Genomic DNA, 23,760 nt, shown 5'->3' with positions numbered 1-23,760 from the left:
AGAAAGTCTGGGTTCAAAAAATAAGACAAACGCTCCAAGGGCCACCCATAGCAATGGGACCTTTGAAAAGCAAAGCAGATAGTGGGGCTTAAGTATTGAGCTGCTGGGTTCTGTTTTGGGAAGTAGGGGGTAGCAATGAGATTTTTAGCTCCTTTGGAGTACAGGAGACTAAAACATGCTTGACACGAGGTGGGCTGTGGCGCCAGGACCTGCTCCAGCCCGAGCTGAGACTCAAAATCAGGAGCCAAAGGTAGCTGCTCTCTCCCTAGGTGCCTATATCTACAATACCTCCAAAACCACTGCAGGATAGGCAGCACATATCAAGAGCTGGTCCCCACAGGGAGGCAATGACAAAGCCTTAAGACAGAGAGATGGGGGCAGCTCCAGGAGCAGGAGAGAGAAAAAAAAAATCCCACAATCTCGCAATAAAACTGAGACCTCCAAACCAAAATCCTAAATAAAAAACTAGAGCATGAATTCACTCCAAATAAAAGTGGTCTTTCAGCATAAAAACTTTAAAGAGAAGAAATCTCAACACCTCTGGATCCCTTCCTGACCTTCCTCCCTACTCCTGGAGCCTCCTGGGGCTTCCCATATCACAGTGCTCTCAGGCTCTCCAGGTACTTTGCTTTTCCACTCCAAAACCCTTCTCATATGTGTTATCACAACTTTGTATTCAAAGTCCATCTTCCATCCTAGACTGCGAGTGCACAGAAGGCAGGGCCCAGGGCTGTCTTGGCTGTGGCTATGTCCCCAGCATCGTACATCTTGGGGCCTAGGGCAGGCACATATTCCTCTGAGGGAGGACAGATGGGGCATGTACAAGTGGCTACTAAGACCTTGGGTGGCTTCTCCATTTCCCATCCTTTGTATTCTGCTGCTGCTGCTGCTGCTCCAGATGGTCAATTTCCAGCAAGTGCTGCTTCATGCAGTTGGTAATCTCTGGGCCCAGGTGCCAGATGAACACACAGCTGTAGAGGTCAAAGAGAGATGTGGAGGGGGAGGAACAATAACTACGGATGCAATCTAACTCTGAAGCCACCTGAGTCATCACAGCCAAGACCGCATTTCCTGGCACCTCCCAGAAAACACAGCCCATCAGCTTAGTGCAGGGGCTGCAAACCATGTCAGGTCCACACCCTGGGTAGGCTCCAGGACAGCTAACCAGGGCCTGTTCTGAAGTCTTCCAGACCAACGAAGGGGGCTGTGAGAAAGCACTGTAGCAAATTGAAGGGAGTGACAAAAGGGACTTCCTTGAGTAACAACCATGTGGTAAGAAATTCATTTTTATTTATTATATTTATTATAAATTAGTATATATATCATTTATATAAGGAAATATATCAGAATGACATATATGATCATCGCATTTGATTTTCACCATATATTTTTCAAGGTAGATGGTATCAACTCTCTTACAAAGGAGCAAACTGAGGCTGAGAGAGGGAATGACCTGCTCAAGGTCACAAGTAAATAAGTAGCAGATACGGGATTTGAACTCAGGGCTGGGTGTGACACCAAGGTGCATGCTGATCAAGGAGAGAAAGTTGGAATTCTCAGAAGAGCTCTCTGCATAGGCAGGTTGTGAGCCTGGTGTTTCCAGTCTCTGAGCCCCTGTTCTCCCCACAGTGTAGGTCCCACCTGTTCCTAAAGGGAGGCCAGCCAGGGCAGCCTCAAGGCCTTTCCCACCTGTCTCCAGATACTGTAATCAAGTGACGACAGTCATAGGTGAACTTCATGCCGGTGACAATTTCTAGAAACAGAGCAGAGAAGCTGCATTGATCTTCTAAGTCAGAAGGCTATGTGGGGGCAGGTGGGGAGATGTCTCAAGTAGGGAGGCACACCCACCAGAATGGCCAAACATCTTGGCAATGCACTCGCCCGAGTAAAAGTCTATCACCGAGATGCTTTTGTCAGAGCAGCTTGTGGCCAGGAAGGTGCCTGAGGGGTCCACGTGGACCTGCCGAGAAGAGGATGCAAGTGATGCTTCATGCTGCCTGCTTCTTCCCTCCCCCAGCCTCCACTGATTGAGGACCACCCTCGTGCTGAACACTTGGCACATGGACTCATCCCAGATAGCCCTCACGACACACACCCTGGTTCGATAAGAACTCCTGTTCCCATTTCACAGGTAAAGAAATTAACAACCACAACAATGGTACTGATGGCAGCCAGGCCCTGTGCTTAGCACTATACCAGTGTGAATTATTTCCTCCACAGAACCACCCTGTGACAGAAGCTCTCCGTATCTGCATTTTACAGATGATGAGCCAGACTGGAAAGATAACATCTGCCCAAGGCTACAGTCAGCCTGAACTCTTACCTAGTCCAGAGGCTCTGAGAAGGTCCTTGCCTTGGCCTGGGTAACACAGGCAGGGGATAAGCCTGGCAAGAGAGCCCAGGCCTCTCTGAATCTTCCCACCACATTCTGTTGCCCTCAAAACAGAAACCACTTAAAATGGCTCCACTTGGGAAAGGGCTCAGTAAATAAAGGTGAAGCAGTGTGGGCTACCCCTTGGCTTTCAGCCAGACCAGAGTGGGTAGTTGGCCAGCAAGTGATCCTTTGACCAGGATAGCAGATACAAAGGGGAACCTTGTGTGTGAGGTCTGTTACAGTTTTCACCCTGGGGGCTGTGGCTCCTCACCTTCAGCAGAGACCCTTCATCACCCTGGGAGCCCTTGTAGCATTTCTTCTGCTTTCCATTCATGGTGTTGTAGACTCTGGGGAGGTGGTTGCAGAATATGGCCAACATGGACCTGCCCACCCGCCCCCTCCTTTCTTTGGAAGCCCACTGCCACTGCTTATCCCCCATTCGATGCCTGGACTGAAATTCCATTTTGGGCTGAAGTCATGGAAATTACTTATTAGGGTGTCTTTTGAGTTAATGCCTGTCTCCCCTGCCGTAGAGCAAGCTTGTGTGCCTAGCACCCAATTTGAATGAGCAAATGAAGGAGGTGAGAACCTCTTTGTGCACGCTATGCCCTCTGCACACTCTCTTCTCCCCTCCTTGGCTCAATCCTCTAGGTCCTTCACAGTCTCAGTTCAGACATTCCTTCCATCAGGCCCTGCTTGATTCCCAGGTGGGTTCAGGTATCTCTCCAGAGCCCAACCCTTTGGCTTCCCCTATCCCAGCCCTGACCACTCCATGCTGTCACTGCCTGGTGAAGTGTCCACTTCTCCTCCACAGGACTGTGAGCTTTGTAAAGGCAGGGCCTGGAGGTGCCCTGCTCACTGCTGCTACTGTCTATCCCAGACAAGTGCTCAGGGAATATAGGTGAAAGAATAAGTTTATGAGCCATATCAGCACCTCTCAGTCACCCCACATAGGCTTCTGGAGAGCCTGAAGGAACACTCTGCTAATCTGGAGGCTATGCCTAGGTGAACCCAGCTCCTAAGAAATACCTGCTGGGCCCCTCTACCCACTCAGCTTCTCAGGGACCAGATGAGCAGGGTAAAGGAGAGCAGATAGCTCATGAGAAAACAGACTTAACTAGGTCCCATACAGGGCCCACTTATCAAGCAGCCAAGGCCAGGCTGAGTAAGAGCCCAGAGCAGTTCCTTACCGCACATTGCGGTCCTGGCAGGCCACGGCCACATACTTCTGGGTGATGTCAATATCCATGTCATACAAGGTGGTCTTCTCTGCCACATGGTGGGTACGGACAAAGTGGAGCCCATTGGAGCCCTGGCAGGGCAGGCAGGGCCTTCAAGGGACAACTCTGACAAGCCCCCAAACCCCAGCCCCCAAGAAAGCCACCTCACTCTACCCGCTGGGCACTGCGAAAGTAGATGCTCTTGTCGGCCCCACAGCTGATCATTTGGATGTCTCTGTTGCCTGGAAGAGGAGAAGGTGGTGTATTAGGTCACCACTGGGCGTGACTGGGGCCAGGATCCTAGCTACAGAACTCCACTGCAAGGGAATTCTGCTAGGAATCAGGGAGGGCTTTCCAGCGGTGAGGTGGGTGCTAGGTGCAGGTAGGAGTCTATAAGATGTGAGCGGTGTGTGTGAGGGGGTACAGATGGAGCAGTTGCAAGGGAGGCCTCTGTTGAACAAGGACAGCTAGGGAAACAAAAGCCATGGACACAGAAGGGGCACCATGTCTAAGATAGGTAGACTACTGGGAGGCCCATGCCATTAAGAACTATCAGAACATCCCCACATATTTCAGGCCAGGCCCCATGCCACGTTGGCTTCCCTCTTCCTGACTGCTCACTAGCCACTCATATACAAATGGGACCCAGGGCCTGAGCCACATAGTCCTTGTCCCAGGGTGCACAGAGAGTCAGGACAGGACCAGGACTGAAGCCTGGCATTCTCTGGTTAAATGCTGTGCTCTGAACCCTGCTTCCTCTCCAAACCTCAGCTTCCTGTCTGTATAATGGGCCTATAATGGCCCCTGCCCTAAGAAATCGTGTGAAACCTTTGGAACAGTGGCTGCCACCTGGTAAGCACTTTTATTATTGTTCTTCCTTTATTAAAAAATATATTTTTTTATTTTTATTGATTTCAGAGAAGGGAGAAATAGAAACATGATGAGAGAGAATCACTGATCAGCTGCTCCTGCACGCCTTCTACTGGGGATCAAGCAACCCGGGCATGTAACCCATCTGGGAATTGAACCATGACCTCCTGGTTCATAGGCTGACGCTCAACCACTGTGCCATACCGCCTGGGCTATTATTCTTTCTTTATAGAATAAGAATAACAGCATAAATACCTCACAGAGTTGTGGTGAAAATGAAAAGACAAAATAAATACTTAGAAGCTTGGTACAACAGATGCTGCTCCTTCAGGACAAGACATTTGAGAGAGCCCAGGACTGACATACAAGTTAAGATGTTACTCAAGCAGGAGTCACTGGCTCACAGAAGGGAGTGAGCCATTTGTAGGAGTGTGACATGGGAAGGACCCAGAGAGGGCCTGCACATTACTGTTAATGTTCTGCTTTTTAACCTGGGATGGTAGATCCAAACATTTAGTAATGTTAGGACCAAGAACAATCACTGGCTATAAAAAACTGATATATGTGTTCTAGTTCATACCTACTGACTATGAACCTTGATGTGGATGTTCACTGTATTACAGTCATGTGCCACTTAATGATAGGGATACATTCTGAGAAATGTGTTGTCAGGTGACTTTGTCATTGAGATAACATCACAGAGTGCACTTAGATGATATAGCCTATTACATGGCTAGACTGTATGGGATAGCTCATTGCTCCCAGACTATAAGCCTGTACAGCATGTTACTGCACAAAACAACACAAAATTAAATCAAGCATTAGAGAAAATGATAAGATCAAGAGACTCAGTTAGACAAGATGTATAAGGCTGCTGCCAGTGTAACATGGCATACTGTTTTATAGCAAACTTTGGTTTGGAAGTATAAAGAGTACATGCTAAAATAACTTAAAGTATAGTAAATACACAAACCAGTAACTTAGGTGTTTATTATTATTATTATGTACTACATGTAATTGTATGTGCTATACTTTTATATGACTGGCAGCTAAGATTTGTTTACATCAGCATCACCACAAACACATGAGTACTATGATCTGTGTTGAATTGTGATATTACAATGGCTACGATGTCACTAGGCTATAGGAATTTTTCAGTTCATTATGTTATGGAACTGCCTTCATATAGGCAGCCTGATATTGATTGAAATGTTGTCATGTGGCACATTTTATATTCTGTAAACTATATGTACTATCTTCTACTTGTATGGACACGCTTCACAGGAAAGAGAAGACTGAGTCCTTCTTCAGCAGAGTAGTTTCAGACAGGTTCGGACTGACTGGTGCCCAGTTTATATTGACTGTCGTCAATGTTTTGAGCATAACCAAGTGAGCCAGCCTGGCAGAGTGGGGCACTTAGGAGCTGGATTTAGGAGCTTCATCCTCTCAGACTGGCTGGGGCTCTAATGAAGGCCCACCTTTCAGAAGGTGGCCTAAAGGACCAACTCCTGGCCCAATTATCATCTTTCTTGGATCTAGACCATTCATTAAAGGTGAGGTCAGTGCCCTGGCTGGGTAGCTCAGTTGTTAGAGAGTCATCCCCATACACCAAGGTTGTGGGTTTGATCCCCGTCAGGGCACATACAGGAATGAACCAATGAATGTATAGGTAAGTGGGACAGCAGATCTCTCTCTATATAAATTTCTCTCTTTCTCTTCCTCCCTCTTTTTTTCCCTCCCTCCCTCTCCTCTCTCTCAAATCAATCAATAAATTAATTTTAAAAAAAGGCGAGGGGCCAGACTGCCAGGTTTGCTGATTTATTCTAACTACCTCTAGTCAATGGAAAGAGCAGGGTGTCTGAGAAGGATGTCTGAGAAGTTTTAGTGAGGTCTTCATCAAGACACATAAAACATAGTTAACTTGTTTTTGTTCAGCATCCTATCGCATTTGCTAGAGAGAGGCAGAGCAAGAAGTGGGGAGGACCAAGGGACATTAATACATTCTCAGTAACAAAATTATATTGTAAATAACATTTCATAGTCAAGAACTTAGACTAGATGAATGCATTCAACCATGAATATATACTTCTTAAATAGAGCTTTGAACATGTTCTTAGGTTCTGATCACTTACACCCCACAGGGCCTGCCTCCCCTCCCCTTGGAATTCCTGAGGGACAGGGATCTCTATAATGAATCTTTTCAGTCTTGGAAGAATCCCTTTGATTTCCTGGTTGAGCATGGGCTTTGGAGGATAGCCATAGGCAAGATCCTAGGCCTGCCCCTACTAGCTGTGTGACTCTGGCTGTAAATGGCACAGGATAATCCCCAGCAAAGAATTAGCCTCCAGCAATTGTCACTGTTACTTATTTTCCAGTCAATGTCACCAGTGCTCATCCTGTCCTCTCAGAGGACTGGCACCCTGATTTCTTTTTGGGGACCAGCACTCATCTAATACCAGTCCTCCAGGATCAGGAGCGGAGGTAGGCGGTGGCTGGGCACATGAGCGCGACCTGGCCAAAGAGAAACCTCTAAAGCCCTGGCACCAATAGCTGTTCTATAAAGGGCAGGTGCCTCAAACCAGCAAAAGGGAAGTCAGTTCCAATTTCTGCCAAAATGGATAGGAAGGTGGGAGATCTCTCTCCAGTGGCCCAGTGACAACCAAGATCCTGCCCTCCAGAGAAAGGCATAGCTAACAGAGGGAGAGAGTCCTAATAATTTAATTTTAAAAAATTCAACCTTTGGCCCTCACCAGTTTGGCTCAGTGGATAGAGCGTCGGCCTGCGGACTGAAGGGTCCCGGGTTCAATTCCGGTCAAGGGCATGTACCCTGGTTACGGGCACATCTCCAGTAGGGGGTGTGCAGGAGGCAGCTGATCGATGTTTCTCTCTCATTGATGTTTCTAACTATTCCTCTCCCTTCCTCTCTGTAAAAAATCAATAAAATATTTAAAAAAAAAATTCAACCTTTGGATCCAGCTGTGCCTGAATCTAGAGCTTGTTTCTCCCTTTTTTGGGTCTAAGCTGAAGAGAGTTTTTGCTGTTACTTGCAGCCAAAGGAACCCATTAAATGAGGTGGTGGAAGTGGGAGGGAAGGGACTCACCTGCAAATTTGATGGCTGTGATGGAGGAGGAGTGGTCATCCAGGGTCTGCTCCAGGTTGTAGTTCTTCTCCACGTTCAGCACGTGGATCAGTCGGTCCCGACTGGCCGAGGCAAGCAAGGTCAGCCCTGTGAGAGGAGAGGGTGACCCTGGGTTCCCCGGAGACTACTTGATGCCTTGGCCTCCTAGAGAGCAGCAAGGCCGAACTTTTCAGGTCTTTGGTTCCATAATTGCTGCTAACTTGCTCCAAACCCAGAAAGGGAACACTCCCTCAGCTCCGTGCAATCTTCCCCCGGTCCCCCCAAATCCTGGCATTTCACATCCCATTAATCCAGGCATTAATCCAGGGAGGATTAATCTTCATGTAAACATGGATGCTCCTTCACTTGTGCCACAGCAGACATTCTAGTACAGCCCAGCACTCCCTCCAACTCCTTGGCATGCCAGGTGAAGCCCTATTAACTTCTCAGTTTCCCAAAAACACTTCCCCTTCACTCTCTGAGCTCTGACTACATGGGCTTTGTCCAGGCCCTATTGACTACCTACCCACTGCCACACTTCCTTCTATCATTAGGCCTTCCCTGCTGGCCCCTTTATTTATTTATGTATGTATGTATGTATGTATGTATGTATTTATTCATTTATAAGTATAGTTTTATTGATTTCAGAAAGGAAGGGAGACAGAGAGAGAAATAGAAAATCAATGATGAGAGAGTCATTGATCAGCTGCCTCCTGCATGCCCCACACTGGGGATTTAGCCTGCAACTAGGGCATGTGCCCTGACTGGAAATCGAACCATGACCTCCTGGTTTATAGGTCAACGCTCAACCACTGAGCCACGCCAGCCAGGCCCTCCTGGCCCCTTTAGACAGTGCCTACACTGGTCACCTGGTACATCTGAGGTGTAACATATGACTAGAGGTGGAAGGGAACTCAGGAAAGGTAAAGTGAATAAAGAGAGATTCAGAGAAAGTTTAGTGGGATAGAGGGTGCCAGGGAAGGAAGAAGGAAAAAAGAGCATGGGAAAAATCATTAACATATGAGGATATACCTCTGCCTAAGTTACATTCCTACCAAGAATGTATCATCAAAATCAAATTATGAGGAAAACAGACAAACCCAAATTGAAGGAAACTCTCTAAAATGACTGGTCTAGCCCTGGCTGTGTTTCTCAGTGGCTAGAGTGCTGGCCCACACACCGAAGGGTTGCGGGATCAATTCCCAGTCAAGGGCACACACCTGGATTGCAGGTTCGATCCCGGCAACCAACTGATGTGTGTCTCTTATATCAACGTTTCTCTCTCCTCTCTCTCTTTTCTCTCTCTCTCTTCCTCCCACCTTCCCTCCCTCTTTCTCTCATGTGAACCGGGACTGGAAAAACAAAGGTGCTAAAAGGACAATATTGGGACACCTGGCAAAATGTGAATAAGGACCATAAGACAGATGACAATATAGCATCAAAATGAAACTCCCACATTTGATAGGCCCTGTGGTCATATAAATGGATGTCCTCATTCCCACGAAATGCCCACAGAAGCATTTAAAGGTGAATGGGCATCATACCTACAATTTACTCAAATACTTTAGTAAAAGAAAAAAAGAGAATGTATATGCTATTATTTTATTACATGTGTGTATATATACACACAAACACAGAGAGAAATGGAGAAAGGGGAAGCAGATAAAGTCATTATACAGTCACAGGGTCAACAGAATTTAAAAGAAAAAAACATGGAGAATCTGAGTAAAGAGCATGTGGGTATTCATTATAATATTCTTATAATTTTTCTGTAGGCATTAAACTTTTTCAAAATAGCATGTTTAACTATCAATCTATCTTTACTAGCAGAGGATGAACTTATTCATACATTCGGCATTCACCTCTTCAGCCTGAGTACTGTTTGGGGCACTGGGCACCAGGGTAAGCTAGTCAAGTCCAATCCTGCCTGCCAGTGTCTTGCTTTCTGAAGTCCTAGTCACCTTGGTCCCAAGGCCTAGGACAGGGGCCCTTATTAAACACAGGACTTCCAGCTGTCATTCAGAGTCCTACCAGATATCAACTACCCCTCTATGTGGCTCTGCCAGGGGGGCCACTCCCCTGCCTTCCCCCTACCACCCTGCCATGGGCTCACCAGTCTCAGGCTTGGAGTATTCCAGGCATAGCACCTCAGCATCATGGGCTTCCATCTTGACCAGCTCATCCATGAAATGCAGCTCATGGATCCTGGGAGACATGCACTGACTGCTATACCCTTCTCGGAGGGCCCTCCCACCCCTGCTCCCACCCCAGGCACTCTGCCATTGCCAGGCAGGTGACATGGAGAACTAGTTTAGAGATACCCAACCACTGTTATCATCTAGAAACATGCCATCTTAAAGGAAGCAGTGCCAAATGTGGGAGTATCACAGTGAGCACCCAGCCCTTTGTGGTTCCATGGGGCAGATCTAGGGCAGTCCTCTGGGGAAAACAAGGGTTAGGGCAGAGGTTAGGGCAGAGCTGTATCAGAGGTGATCCCAGGGGAAAGGGGGAGCAGGGATCAGAGGTCATATTCAAGGACAGAACCTATAGGGGGAATATTTGATTCCAATCTGTCATCCTTAAAGAGTCTTAAATCTAGACTTTCCTCATTCTCTCCAAATGAAATAAAACAATCAAGAGGTCATCCAGAGTTGAAATAAGAGACAATCATCCCAATTTCTCTCTCTCTACCTATGTAATCTTAGCCTAGCCACTTGGCCTCTCTTAACTTAGTAAACCTATCTGAAAACGGTGTTGATAGCAGCACTTAGATCGAGGGTCAATGAGAATACTAAATTGGTCGTTACGCACAGTATCAGGCCAGTGGCCAGCCCGGGGGAAGAGTGCTATGCCCATGTAGCTCTTGTTACTATTTTTGTCATTCAGGGCAGACAGCAGCCCACTGATATATTCCGTTTGCCTCATGTGGTGATTGATATCAAAACAGTTGCCAGCATTTAAAGAATAGAATTTTCACAGAAAAAATCCTGCACTTTCTGTTCTTCTTGGACAATGAGAACACGACAGCTTAGAGGACATGTCTCCAGTTCCCCTGGTCCCTTCCATCCCTCGACAGTCCCAGTACCCATATGGTCACAGCTGTCATTCATCAACTTAAACCTGGTCCCTTTAACAGGGCTCATATGCCATCAGCACCTGTTGAGCCAGTAACATCTTGAAAAACCTCTGCAGTGAGGTCCCAGTAGCTACTTTAATCTCAGCCCTTTTGGAAGACACTTCTTTGCATAAGGTAAAGGGGTGGCTGGTAACAGAATGGCTACTCAAAGCCCCTCATTCCCAATGAGTAGCTGGAGGTGCAAAGGTCAGGGTTCCTCCCCACCACCCTGAGTACCTGAGCCTGAACTGGGAAGTGTACACTGGACACCCACAAGGGCCCACTTGCCTCAGATTTCCACTTCGGTCACCTGAAGCCAAGTGTTGGCCATCAGGACTGACTTGCATGACTCGTACCCCGGCTTTCACGTCCATAGGTGTCCCATTCTCACTACCCCGGTCTGGGAAGTGTGACATGTCCTGAAGGTGCTGAATGTCATTCTCTACATACACTACCTTCAGTAGGGTCTGCAGGAAGGAGAGGGCTGAAGTCAGTACTGTGAGATGGTCTGAAGCACCTCTGAAATTTTGCATCCCAAGAGCCAGTCTCTCATTCTTCATTAGTAAACGGAACTCCAATTTTGACATGGGAGTTTCACTACTCAGAACAATAACTATGTTTCCCAGCCTCCCTTGCAGCTAGATGAGGCTCTGTGAATAAATTCTAGTCAATGAGATGTAAAGCAAGCGAGAACCCTTCTGTTTCCTTCTTGCTGCCTGAAACTCACTGATATAATGACTGGAACTCTAGCAGCCATTTTGGATGATGAAAAGCAGAATGAGAACTAGAAGGCTCTTGGATCGCTGAGGGCTTCCTGCAGCTGCCATAACAGCTTAAACTGATTACCTCTAGACTATTTTTATGAATAAGAAAACAAAAAATTTACCTCTTGTTTTGGGATTTCCTATTGTATACAGCCAAATATAATATCTATATCACAGGTGCAGAAGAGAAGACGGTATAGCATTGGAGTGGAGGGTGAAGGGAGTAGTAAAGGAATACCTGCTATACACTCCCTACATTAATGGCCTTTTTTTTAAAAATATATTTTATTGATTTTTTTACAGAGAAGAAGGGAGAGGGATAGAGAGTTAGAAACATCAATGAGAGAGAAACATCGATCAGCTGCCTCCTGCACGCACCCTACCGGGGATGTGCCCGCAACCAAGGTACATGCCCTGACCAGAATCGAACGTGGGCCCTTTCAGTCCACAGGCTGACGCTCTAGCCACTGAGCCAAACTGGTTAGGGCATTAATGGCCTTTTTTGTCCCAGCCCCACTAACTTCTCACTAATCTCTTTCCCACCTCAGGGCCTTTGCACAAGCTGTTCCTTTGGCATGGGACACTTTCCCCTCCCCTCTTCACTCCTCCCAATCCTCCATATCTCAGTGTAGTTGTCTTTTCCTCCAGGAAACTGCCCCTGATGCCACAAATAAGATCAGATGACTCTGTTATATATCCTACTAGCACTATGCAATTTTCTTTCATGGTGCTTACCACGCTTATGATTATATCACAATTTGTACAGTTATTAGTTCACTCTCTGCCTCCCCCCACTAGACTGTGGGTGCCATGAGTACAGAAGGGTCTATCTTAGTGACTGATATGTCTCCAGCATGTAGCATAGCACAGACATTAATAAGTATCTGCAGAATAAACAAATGCATGGTTCAGGTCTCAGTTCCTCAGAGAAGCTCCCTTAGTGACCTAGCAATACCAAACATTTCTTCAGCGAAGTGTTTTCTCCCCAGCCTCACCTCATGGCTCTCTATGGTGTCCTGCCAGCACCCCTACCCATGGCCTTCCTGCATGGCAGCTAGTTGACAGGGGAAGCCCCTGCCTGGCTTGGTTGATGAACCTAAGAGCTTTCCTAAGGAGCTCAACTGAAGACTTAGGGAGCAATTTCTCTTCTGTTGAGTACGTTAGGTTGCCTGGAATGGCTGTGTAGACACACCTGGACAGCAGCCACTCACTGGCAGAGAGAGAGCTATGCTACTCAGAAAGAAAGAGAGGGAGAGAGAAACAAAAAAAGTAACCTGCCTTGGTTTCTGGTTCCTGCCCAAAGTGCAGTCTAATAGCAAGATCCTATAAAACGTCCTCCTTGCCTCAATGCCCTAGCTTAAAGCAGATCTTTGTTCTTCCTAAAAGATGGTTCACCTTGAAGTCACTCACATTACTGAAGATGTTTTTCTGCCAGGGAGAATCAGGGCTGCTATTTACGTTCCAGAAGCGAATGGTGTTGTCTGAGGAACAAGTCAGAAAAGATCCAGTTGGCAGACAAGCTCTCTGATCTTCAAACTCAGGATACACCTACAGTTCCCAGATAACAAGGCAAAGGGCAATTCATTACAACCACTTCAATGACAGCACTATGATATACTGTTGCATTTTGGTGGGAAAAAGGTAAGTTGCAGAGCCCTAGCCAGCGTGGCTCCGTGGCTGGGGCGTTGGCCCGCACACCAAAGGGTCACGAGTTTGATTCCAGGTCAAGGGCACGTCGTATCTGGGTTGCGGGCTCACTTCCCACTCCTGTTCGGGGTAACTTTGGGAGGCAACCAGTCGATGTGTCTTTCTCACATTGATGTTTTTCTCTCTTTCTCTTTCCCTCCCTCCCTCCCTCCCTCCCTCCCTCCCTCCCTCCCTCCCTCCCTTCCTTCCTTCCTTCCTTTCTCTCCTTCCCTCCCTCCTTCTCTGAAAAGCAATGGGAAAAATATCCTCACACCCTAACCAGTTTGGCTCAGTGAATAGAGTGTTGGCCTGTGGACTCAAGGGTCCCGGGTTCGATTCTGGTCAAGGTCATGCGCCTTGGTTGTGGGCACATACCCAGTGGGGAGTGTGCGGGAGGCGGCTGATCGATGTTTCTCTCTCATCGATGTTTCTGACTCTCTGTCCCTCTCCCTTCCTCTCTGTAAAAAATCAATAAAATATATTTTTTAAAAAATAAATTAAAAAAAGAAAAAATATCCCCAGGTGAGGATTAACAACAACAAAAAAGTAAGTTGCAGATAAATAAGCATAATTTATGCTTATGTTAAAAATAAGCAAGAGAAAAGGGACACAAAGTGCTACCATATATTGTCCATGCCCCATCTTCAGCCCAGACCATAAAACATCCCCACAAATAAATTTCCAAGAAAAATGGGCAGCTCACAAAACACAAAAGGAAACAAGGTACCATGAGCAAGCAGCAGCATAAACATCAGACAGAATAAAAAATAACTATGCTTAATATTTTTAAAGAAACAGAACTTTGACAAGATTAAAAGTATGAGTAGCCAACCAGAAACTATAAAGAATAACTAAGCAGGGCCGAAAAACAACAAAATAAAATTGTTTCTAGAAGTGAAAAATAGGCAAGGGAAACAAAAGAATGAACACCCCAAAATCGATGACTTTTTTATACACCAATAATGAATTCTTAGAAAAATAAACTAAATAAACAATCCAATTTACCACTGCAACAAAAAAATTAAGATACTTAGGAATAAACTTAACCAAGGAGGTAAAAGACCTGTACATGGAAAACTATAGGACATTAAAAAAAGAGATAAAGATATAAACAAGTGGAAGAATATACCATGTTCATGGATTGGTAGAGTTAACATCATTAAAATGTCCATACTACTCAAGGCAATCTACAGATTCAATGCCATCCCTATTAAAATACCAACTGCATATTTCACAGATCTAGAACAAGTACTCCAAAAATTTATATGGAACCAAAAAAGACCTCTAATAGCCACAACAATCTTGAGAAAGAAGAACAAAGTTGGAGGGATCACAATACCAGATATCAAATTATACTATACTACAAAGCCACAGTAATCAAAACAGCCTGGCACTGGCACAAGAACAGGTGTATAGATCAATGGAACAGAATAGACCTCAGAAATTGACCCAAGTCATTAGGCTCAATTAATATTTGACGAAGGAGGCAACAATAGAGTCAAGACAGTCTCATCAATAAATGGTGGTGGGAAAATTGGACCAATATACCAATATATGCAAAAAAAAAAAAAAAAAAGAAAAAAAAATAAACTAGACCACCATCTTACACCATACATAAGAATATACTCAAAATAGATAAAAAGTTTAGATGTAAATTGTGAAACCATAAACATCCTAGAAGGAACCATAGGCAACAAAAATCTCAGACATCTCTCATAGCAATATGTTTACGGATACATCTCCTAGGGCAGTGGTCGGCAAACTCATTAGTCAACAGAGCCAAATATCAACAGTACAACGATTGAAATTTCTTTGGAGAGCCAAATTTTTTAAACTTAAACTTCTTCTAATGCCACTTCTTCAAAATAGACTCACCCAGGCTGTGGTATTTTGTGGAAGAGCCACACTCAAGGGGCCAAAGAGCCACATGTGGCTCGCGAGCCGCAGTTTGCCGACCACGGTCCTAAGGAAAAGGAAGCTAAGGAGAAAATAAACAAATGGGACTACATCAAAATTAAAAGCTTCTGCACAGCAAAAGAACCATTAACAAAACGAAAAGGAATCTCTGTATGGGAGAACATATTTGGCAATGATACATCTGATAAAGGGTTAATCCAAAATATATAAGGAACTCATACACCTAACAAAAGGAGGACAAACACCTAATTAAAAAATGGGCAAAAGACCTAAGTAGAAACTTCTCCAAAGAGGACATATAGATGGCCAAGAGATATATGAAAAAATGCTCAAAGTCAGTGATCATCAGAGAGATGCAAATCAAAAGGAAAATTAGGTATCACTTCATACCTGTCAGAATGGCTATCATCAACAAATCAATAAACAAGTGCTGGCGAGGATGTGGAGAAAAGGGAACCCTAGTACACTGCTGGTGGAAATGCAGACTGGTACAGCCATTATGGAAAACAGTATGGAGTTTCCTCAAAAAATTAACTATGGAACTCCCATTTGACCCAGTGCTCCCACTTCTAGGAATATATTCTAAGAAACCGGAATACTAATCAGAAAGAATGTATGCACCCCTATGTTCATAGCAGCACATTTTACAATAGCTAAGATCTGGAAACAGCCCAAGTGCTCAGCAGTAGATGAGTGGATAAAAAAACTGTAGTACATTTACACCATGGAATTCCATGCAGCAGTAAAAAAGAAGGATCTCTTACCCTTTGAGACAGCATGGAGGGACCTGGAGAGTATGATGCTAAGTGAAATAAGCCAGTCAGAGAAAGACAAGTATCACATGATCTCACTCATATGTGGAATCTAATAAACAAAATAAACTGCTGAACAAAATAGATCCAGAGACACAGAAGCATAGAACAGACTGCGGAATCTCAGAGGGAAGGTGGGTAGGTGGGAAGTGATCAACCAAAGATCTTGTATGCATATATATGCATAACTCATGGACACAGACAATAGGGAGGTGCAGGCCTGGGGTGGATGGCGGGGGCAGGCTAGAGGGGTCAATGGATGAAAAAAGGAGACATATGTAATACTTTCAACAATAAAGATATCTTTTAAAAAAATTGGGCAAAGGACCTAAATAGATACTTCTCCAAAATGGACATACAGATGGCCAAGAGACATATGAAAAAATGCTCAAAGTCACTGATCATCAGAGAGAGGCAAATTAATATCACATTGAGGTATCACCTTTGACCTATCAGAATGGCTACCAACAGCAAATCAGCAAATGACAAGTGCTGGTGAGGATGTGGAGAAAAGGGAACCCTAGTACATTGCTGGTGGGAATGCAATCTGGTGCAGTAATTATGGAAAAACAGTATGAAATTTCCTCAAAAAATTAAATATGGAACTCCCATTTAACTCAGTGACCCCACTTCTAGGAATATATCCTAAGAAACCCGAAATACCAATCAGAAAGAATATATGCACCCCTATGTTCAAAGCAGGACAATTTACAATAGCTAAGATCTGGAAACAGCCCAAGTGCCCCCATCAGTAGATGAGTGGATAAAAAAACTGTGGTACCATGGAATACTATGCCGCAGTAAAAATGAAGGATCTCTTACCCTTTGAGACAGCATGGAGGGACCTGGAGAGCATTATGCTAAGCAAAATAAGCCAGTCAGAGAAAGACAAGTATCACATGATCTCACTCATATGTGGAATCTAATGAATAAACTGCTGAACAAAATAGATCCAGAGATATAGAAACATAGAACAGACTATTGACTCTCAGATGGAAGGCGGGGGGGGGGGGGGGGGGGGGGATGTCAAGGGCTGGAGGGAAAGAAATCCACCAAAGAACTTGTATGCGTATATGCATAACCCATGGACACTGATAATAGGGAGGTGCAGGCTTGGGGGAGCAGGTGGGAGTGGGGGGCTATAAGAGGTCAAAGGGCGAGGGGGAAGGGGACATATGTACATATGTAATAATTTCAACAATAAAGATTTTTTTTTTAAAAAAGAAAACATTATGCTTAGGTGAAAGAAATCAGACACAAAGTCCACATATTCTATGATTCCATTTATATGAAATATTCAGAAAAGGCAAATCCATAGTGACAGAAAGCAGATTAGTTGTTACTGGGGTAATAGGGAGTGATTGTTTAATGAATACAGTTTCCTTTTGGGGTGATGAAAATGTTTCAGAACTGACAGTAGTGGCTGATGCAGAACACTGTGAATATACTAAATGCCACTGAATTGTACATGTTATGATTTAAATGATCAATTTTATGTTACGTGTATTTTACAATATATATATGTACCCTTGTAACACCCCAAATAAATAAGGTCAAAAGGGAGAGACTATCCTATATAATAAAGAGGTAATATGCAAATTGACCCTCAAGCTGTAACGCTATCACAAGATGGCGGCACAGTGGGGGCAGGGCAGCAGGGAGGGGGCCAGCGGCCCCTCCGCACAGCTTCTTCCAGGGTTCCTGCAGCGCCACGGGGGTCCGGTGTCTGCTTCCCACGGCTTCTGCCAGGGTTTCCGCAGCCCCCACCTCCACCCCGCGCACGTGCTCCGTGGGGGTCCCAGTGTCCGCTTAGTGGGGCTTCTGCTGGGCTTTCCGTGGTCTCGCATGTATGCCGTGGGGGTGGGGCCCGGTGGCCTCTCAGCGCGGCCCGGAGGCAGGGCATCAGGGCAGCACTCCAGGACTCAGACCGTCCCCCAGTACACCGGCCACCCCGGGCGGGGCGGGGCGGGGTGGGGCGGGGTGAGGGGTCCCAGGTCTTTCCTGACTTTGCTTGACAGTTCACTGATAGTATATAATAGCTACATGATCAGATCACATAGATACAGTATGATTATGATTATTTACTTTTTATGATTTGAATCCTCATCTGAGGATATCTCTTGCAGATTTTCAAAGTGGAAGGGAGGTGGAGGGGAGGAAGACACATTGATTGGTTGCCTCCCACGTGCTCTGACCGGCGGGAATCAAACCCATGACCATGAACCTTCCCTCTGAGGGCCAATACTCTAAGCACTGAGCCAACCCAGCCAGGGCCAGTATGATTATTTTAAAAATTGGGGAGAATAGAGAGAATGAATGCAAAAAATAAAATAAAATGTTTTAACTGTTTTCAAAATGGAATAATTGTCATTTCTTAGACTGTTTTATATATAATGCGGGAATAAGTAAATGATTAACTGGGGATATTATAATTCCATCATCACCTATGTCTTTGATAACAAGAATTCTAGAAGGATCAATCCAATAGCTATGAGCATAGCCAGCACCCTGTGATTCTAAAATACCACTTTGAACTGAAAACACACACACAAACAAAAGCTAAGGGCTTCTTCAAAAAATGGCTGGCCCTGGCCGGTGCAGCTCAGTGCACTGGCCTGTGCATCAAAGAGTCTCAGGTTCAATTCCCAGGCAAGGGCACATATCTGGGTTGTAGTTTTGATCCCTAGCCCCAGTTGGGGCACGTGTGGAAGGCAACCAATCAATCTGTCCCTCTCACATCGATATGTTTCTCTCTCTCTCTCTCTCTTTCCTCCCTGCCTCCCTTCCACTCTCTCTAAAAAAAATCAGTGGAAAAATATCCTCGGGTGAGGATTAACAACAACAAAAATAAATGGCTGATTGCAGGATTGGGACAGGAAATGTACAAGATGAGGCTGGAACATCTGGTCATAGCAAGGTATTTATCAAAGACTATTAGGGTCATGTCCAGAGGACCCAGGAGCTAAGATGAAAAGGCTCCCCACTGGCATAGGACAATTTGAGCTTCAATAATGTTAATAACTGCAATGGATTAAAATGTATTTAATATATTTAAACATATGCATTTATAATGATATTAAAAAACAACAACTAGTTACCTTTAGAGGACAGGGAACCCATTCATTATCTCAAAAACTGGTAAATAAAGGGAAAAAATCAAGCATTTATCCCGTTTTTCCTATATGAAGTGTACCACTGGGTGACCAAATGGTAGATGAGGGGAAGTGTCTCTTCACATAAGTAATTCAACTAATAAAAAGAAATGATATGCCCTAGCCGGTTTGGCTCAGTGGACAGAGCGTCAGCCTGCAGATTGAAGGGTCCCAGGTTCGATTCCAGTCAAGGGCATGTACCGGTTGCAGCTTGATCCCCAGCCCCAGCCCTGGTCAAGAGCACATGCGAGAGGCAACTAATCGATGTGCCTCTCACATCCATGTTTTTCTCTCTTCTCTCCCCCTCCTTTCCACTCTTTTTAAAAATCAATGGGAAAATATTGTCAGGTGAGGATAAATAAATAAGTAAATGATAGCCTGGCTGGTGTGGCTCAGTGGTTGAGCATTCACCTCTGAACCAGGTCACAGTTAGATTCCCAATCAGGGCACATGCCTGGGTTACGGGCTTGATTTCCAGTAGGCGGCCTGTAGGAATCAGCCAATCAATGATTCTCTCTCATCATTTTTTAAAAATATATATTTTTATTGATTTCAGAGAGGAAGAGAGAGGGAGTGCGAGATAGAAACATCAAGGCTGCCTGCTGCATGCCCCCACACTGGGGATTGAGGAACCATGACCTCCTGGTTCGTAGGTCGACGCTCTACCACTAAGCCACACTGGCGGGGCCTCTCTCATCATTAATGTTTCTATCTCTCGCTCCCGCTCCTTTCCTCTCGCTGAAATCAATAAAAACATATCTACACTAATAAAAGAGAAAGATGCAAATTGACCATACCTTCGTGACGCCTACCAGCCAATCAGGAGTATGCAAATTAACCCAACGAAGATGGCAGGTTAATTTGCATATGCAGGCACCAAGCGGCCAGGGGCAGGGTGGGACACCCAGCCGCTCCCGGCCTCTGGGCAGTGTGGGAAGGCGGAAAGGCAGCTCTGGGCCAGAGCGAAGGTGGTGCCGGCAGCCAGGGGAAAGAAGGCCCATTCTTGCACGAATCTTCATGCATTGGGCCTCTAGTCTATATATATAAAAGCCTAAGCGACCATTTGACCGATAGCAATGATGCGCAATGACCACCAGGGGGAAGACGTTCCAACCGGTAGCTATGATGTGCACTGACCACCAGGGGGCAGACGCTCAATGCAGGAGCTGCTGAGCTGTAGTGACTTGGTAGCTGTGGTTCTTGGGTGACGCACCTGGAACCAGAGAGGGAGCCCAATTCCAGGGTGTGTGCCCGAGAACCTCCCTCTTGCAATCCAGGACCCCTCAGGGGATGTCAGAGAGATGGTTTTGGCCCGATCCTCACAGGCCAGGCTGAGGGACCCCACCTGCTGGAAGGACCCCATTCACTCCGCAGATGACCTTCAAGCCACTGCACTGCCCCAGGTACGGCTGGCTAAGGAGGGACTATGGGAGGTTGGTCAGGGTGTGTCCAGCCTTTCTCACCCAGTCCCGCCCTGCCGGCTACCTTCTAATTAATTTCCTTTCAATGTGCACGAATCTGTGCACCAGGGCACTAGTGTGTATGTGTATATATATATACTAGAGGCCCATTGCACGATATTCATGCAAGAATAGGCCCCTGGCTTCACTCCTAGCCGTCCGGGACCCAGCAAGTCCCCGCTTCCCCACCCAGCTGCCTGAGAGCCGGCAAGTCCCCACTCCCCGGCCGCCCGGGAGCCGGCATATCCCCGCTCCCCAGCCGCCCGGAGCCGGCATGTCCCTGCTCCTACCAGGAATTGGCAAGTCCCTGCTCCCTGGCCACCCGGGAGCCAGCATGTCCCCGCTCCCGGGCCGCCCGGAGCCGGCAAATCCTCGCTTCTGTCTGGAGCACCACTCCAGTAGCTCCCTCCGCCGCCCCGCTTCCCCTCATAGCAGGCTTCACACCGCTCTGCGCCTGCATATGCAGATTAACCTCCATTTTTGTTGGGTTAATTTGCATACTCACTCTGATGGGCTGTGGGCATAGCGGAGTGATGGTTAATTTGCATGTTTCTGTTTTATTAGATAAGATATATATATAAAGAAATGATAGAATTGGAGTATTACCATATTGCAATTCCCAATGAATAAATGGATCTGACATTGAACATCAACAGCTGCTAACGACAGTCAATGAATTGTACTTTTATTTATGTATGCGTGTGTGTGGGTTCATTCTCACAAAAATCAATATTTTAATTGATTTTTAGAGAGAGGAAAGGGGAGAGACAGAGAAAGAGAGAGACATCTATTGGTTGCCTCCCATATATGCCCCAACTGAGAACAGAACCTGCAACCTAGGTATGTGCCCTGACTGGAAATCAAATCCACAACCTTCTGGTGTATAGTATGATGTTCTGACCAACTGAGCCATCCACCCTGGGCTATGTGGTTTTTTTTGTGTTTTTTTTAATATATTTTATTGATTTTTTACAGAGAGGAAGGAAGAGGGATAGAGAGTTAGAAACATCGATGAGAGAGAAACATCGATCAGCTGCCTCCTGCACACCTCCTACTGGGGATGTGCCCGCAACCAAGGTACATGCCCTTGACCGGAATCGAACCTGGGACCTTTCAGTCCGCAGGCCGACACTCTACCCACTGAGCCAAACCAGTTAGGGCCTATGTGTTTTTTTAAGATCTCTGTTTTATCTTTAAAAATAAAGGATGCCCTAGATGGTTTTGCTCAGTGGATAGAGCATCGGCCTATGGACCAAAGGGTCCTGGGTTCAATTCCAGTCAAGGGCACATACCTTGGTTGCAGGCTCCTCTCCGGTCAAGGCCCTGGTCAGGGCTTGTGCAAGAGGCAACTAATCAATGTGTTTCTCTCACACTGATGTTTCTCTGTGTCTTTCCCTCTCTCCTCTACTCTCCCTAAAAATCAATGGAAAAATATCCTCGGGGGAGGGGAGAGGGGAGGGATGAACTTCGTGCACTGGGCCACTAGTTTATATATAAAATTTTAAAGTTATTTAAAAACATTCTTGTTAAGTAAGAAAAGTGCTAGTAATAGAAGCATCAGATCCAGGAAAGCAGATGGATTCAAACAGTCAATAGGCTAAATCAACACTTATTCCAAAGGATTAAGTTATTTTTTTCCAATTCTGAATTGGGCCACTGAAAACACAAGTTCTCTAGGACAGACATTCCTAGTAGTAAGATATTTTCAGGGGGGACAAAAAAGTTGAGTACAATTCTTTCTCCACCAGTTGTCTAATTTGCAAGGAGTACTTAGAACAGCTTTAGAGAATGAAAAACTCCCCACAGATTCATTCTTAGAAAATAAAAACATCTTCAACACAAATAAAAAACACACTAAGTGACACAAACAGCTTCCACAGAAGGCTCTCTGAGGTACACAGGCTACTGCTACAGGACCTTTGCTCTTGTTGTTCTCCCAAGTGGTCCCATGCCTCTCATCCCCTCACTTCCTGCAGTTCTCTGCTTGAAAGTCAAGTCCTCAAAGAGGCCTTCCTTGACCACTCTCCTCTCTAGAATAGCAAGCAGCCCTGATCTCCTTTTCACCTACTCTGCTTCATTTTTCTTCTGAGAGGTACTGCTATTTGGCATGTCTTATACTGATGTTTATGGGTTTACTTTCCCACCCAAATGTAAGCTCCAGAAGGGCATGACTTTTGTCAGTTTCCTTCCTAGTTGTGTCCCCAGCACCTAGAACAGTACCTGGCACATAGCTGGAGTCCATTTGAAGGAATAGGGTATCCTTTGAAGGAATGGCTAAATGGGATCACCAAACTCTGCAGAAATTTTCTTCAAATGGGGGCTGAGCAAAGGCTGGGGAGGGGAAAGGGGCTCACCTCCACATTCCAGACGTACGAGCTGTGGAAGAGCTCCGACCACACCTTGCCTACTTTGTTGATATCTTTGACATCCCAGATATAGATGCTGTGATCCTTATACACGCAGGATAGCCACTGGTGGATGGGGTCAAAGGTCAGTGCCACTGTATCCGGATAGACTGCTTCTGCTTTCCTGCAGAAGAGGAAGCTAACAAGGCAACATGGGTCATCAATCACCATCAGTGTCACTGTGGGTAGTGACAGCTGCCTGTGGTGACACGGTGACACTTGAGTTATCTCATGTCAATGCCATGGTGGTCCATCTCTCCCACTCCAAATCCACTTCTCCCTCCTCTCTCTTCCTTTGCTCTGTTTCTAACACAGAGGTTGTAAAGTGAAAGCTTCCACTTGGCCCTTGAGAACATTTGAATTTCAACTCCTGTTAACATTTTTCTCCCCTCATTTCACCCAACCCAAGCTTTGTCCTGTCTCATGGGCACATACCTCAGGCCTTCTCTCTCGTGGGCTCCACCAACACATGACCAAACATCTCTGTGCAAGGGAGCAGAGTTGTTGTCCCCTGACCTGGGGCCTCCCTACAGTTTATTGAGCATCTACTGTGTGCCAAAAGCTTTAGCTGCACTGAATCCCCACAACCTCCATGATAGGTAGGTACTATATTTTATAGATAAAGAAACTGAAGCACAAGTTGATACAGTTACCCGCCTGAGGCCACACAGCACAAAGCAGAAGCTGGCAGAGCTGGGCAGCCTGGCTACTACAACATACCACTGTCTGTGTGTTGCTGACCCACCCTCTTTCCTTTGAGATACCCAATAGCCCTCTCGAAGCTATTAGAAAAGGCACTCCAGAGGCAGTGTCCAGCAATCTACAGAGAGGTCACCCCAGGCACCCAGCACTCCTGGTTAGGTAGC

The 23,760-nt window shown here is 45.8% G+C and overlaps 1 protein-coding gene across 1 annotated transcript in view; it reads right to left on the bottom strand.

Annotated features, from left to right (window-relative positions):
- WDR62 (WD repeat domain 62) overlaps positions 1 to 23,760 on the bottom strand; it is a gene marked incomplete at its 5' end in the record, with an annotated part of 45,971 nt that overhangs the window by 10,439 nt on the left and 11,772 nt on the right. Inside the window, 11 exons of the mRNA XM_080645204.1 lie at positions 840 to 971; positions 1,690 to 1,753; positions 1,849 to 1,960; positions 2,646 to 2,721; positions 3,565 to 3,686; positions 3,769 to 3,836; positions 7,566 to 7,691; positions 9,697 to 9,788; positions 10,987 to 11,165; positions 12,873 to 13,010; positions 22,844 to 23,033. Coding sequence (XP_080501330.1) covers positions 840 to 971; positions 1,690 to 1,753; positions 1,849 to 1,960; positions 2,646 to 2,721; positions 3,565 to 3,686; positions 3,769 to 3,836; positions 7,566 to 7,691; positions 9,697 to 9,788; positions 10,987 to 11,165; positions 12,873 to 13,010; positions 22,844 to 23,033 — 1,299 coding nt within the window. The remainder of the gene's footprint in view (positions 1 to 839; positions 972 to 1,689; positions 1,754 to 1,848; positions 1,961 to 2,645; positions 2,722 to 3,564; positions 3,687 to 3,768; positions 3,837 to 7,565; positions 7,692 to 9,696; positions 9,789 to 10,986; positions 11,166 to 12,872; positions 13,011 to 22,843; positions 23,034 to 23,760) is intronic.

The sequence above is a fragment of the Plecotus auritus genome, assembly GCF_963455305.1.
Source record: "Plecotus auritus genome assembly, chromosome: 10".
Lineage (NCBI taxonomy): Eukaryota > Metazoa > Chordata > Mammalia > Chiroptera > Vespertilionidae > Plecotus > Plecotus auritus.
The sequence above is the reverse complement of the archived record's forward strand: the minus strand, read 5'-3'. Positions and strand labels throughout refer to the sequence as shown.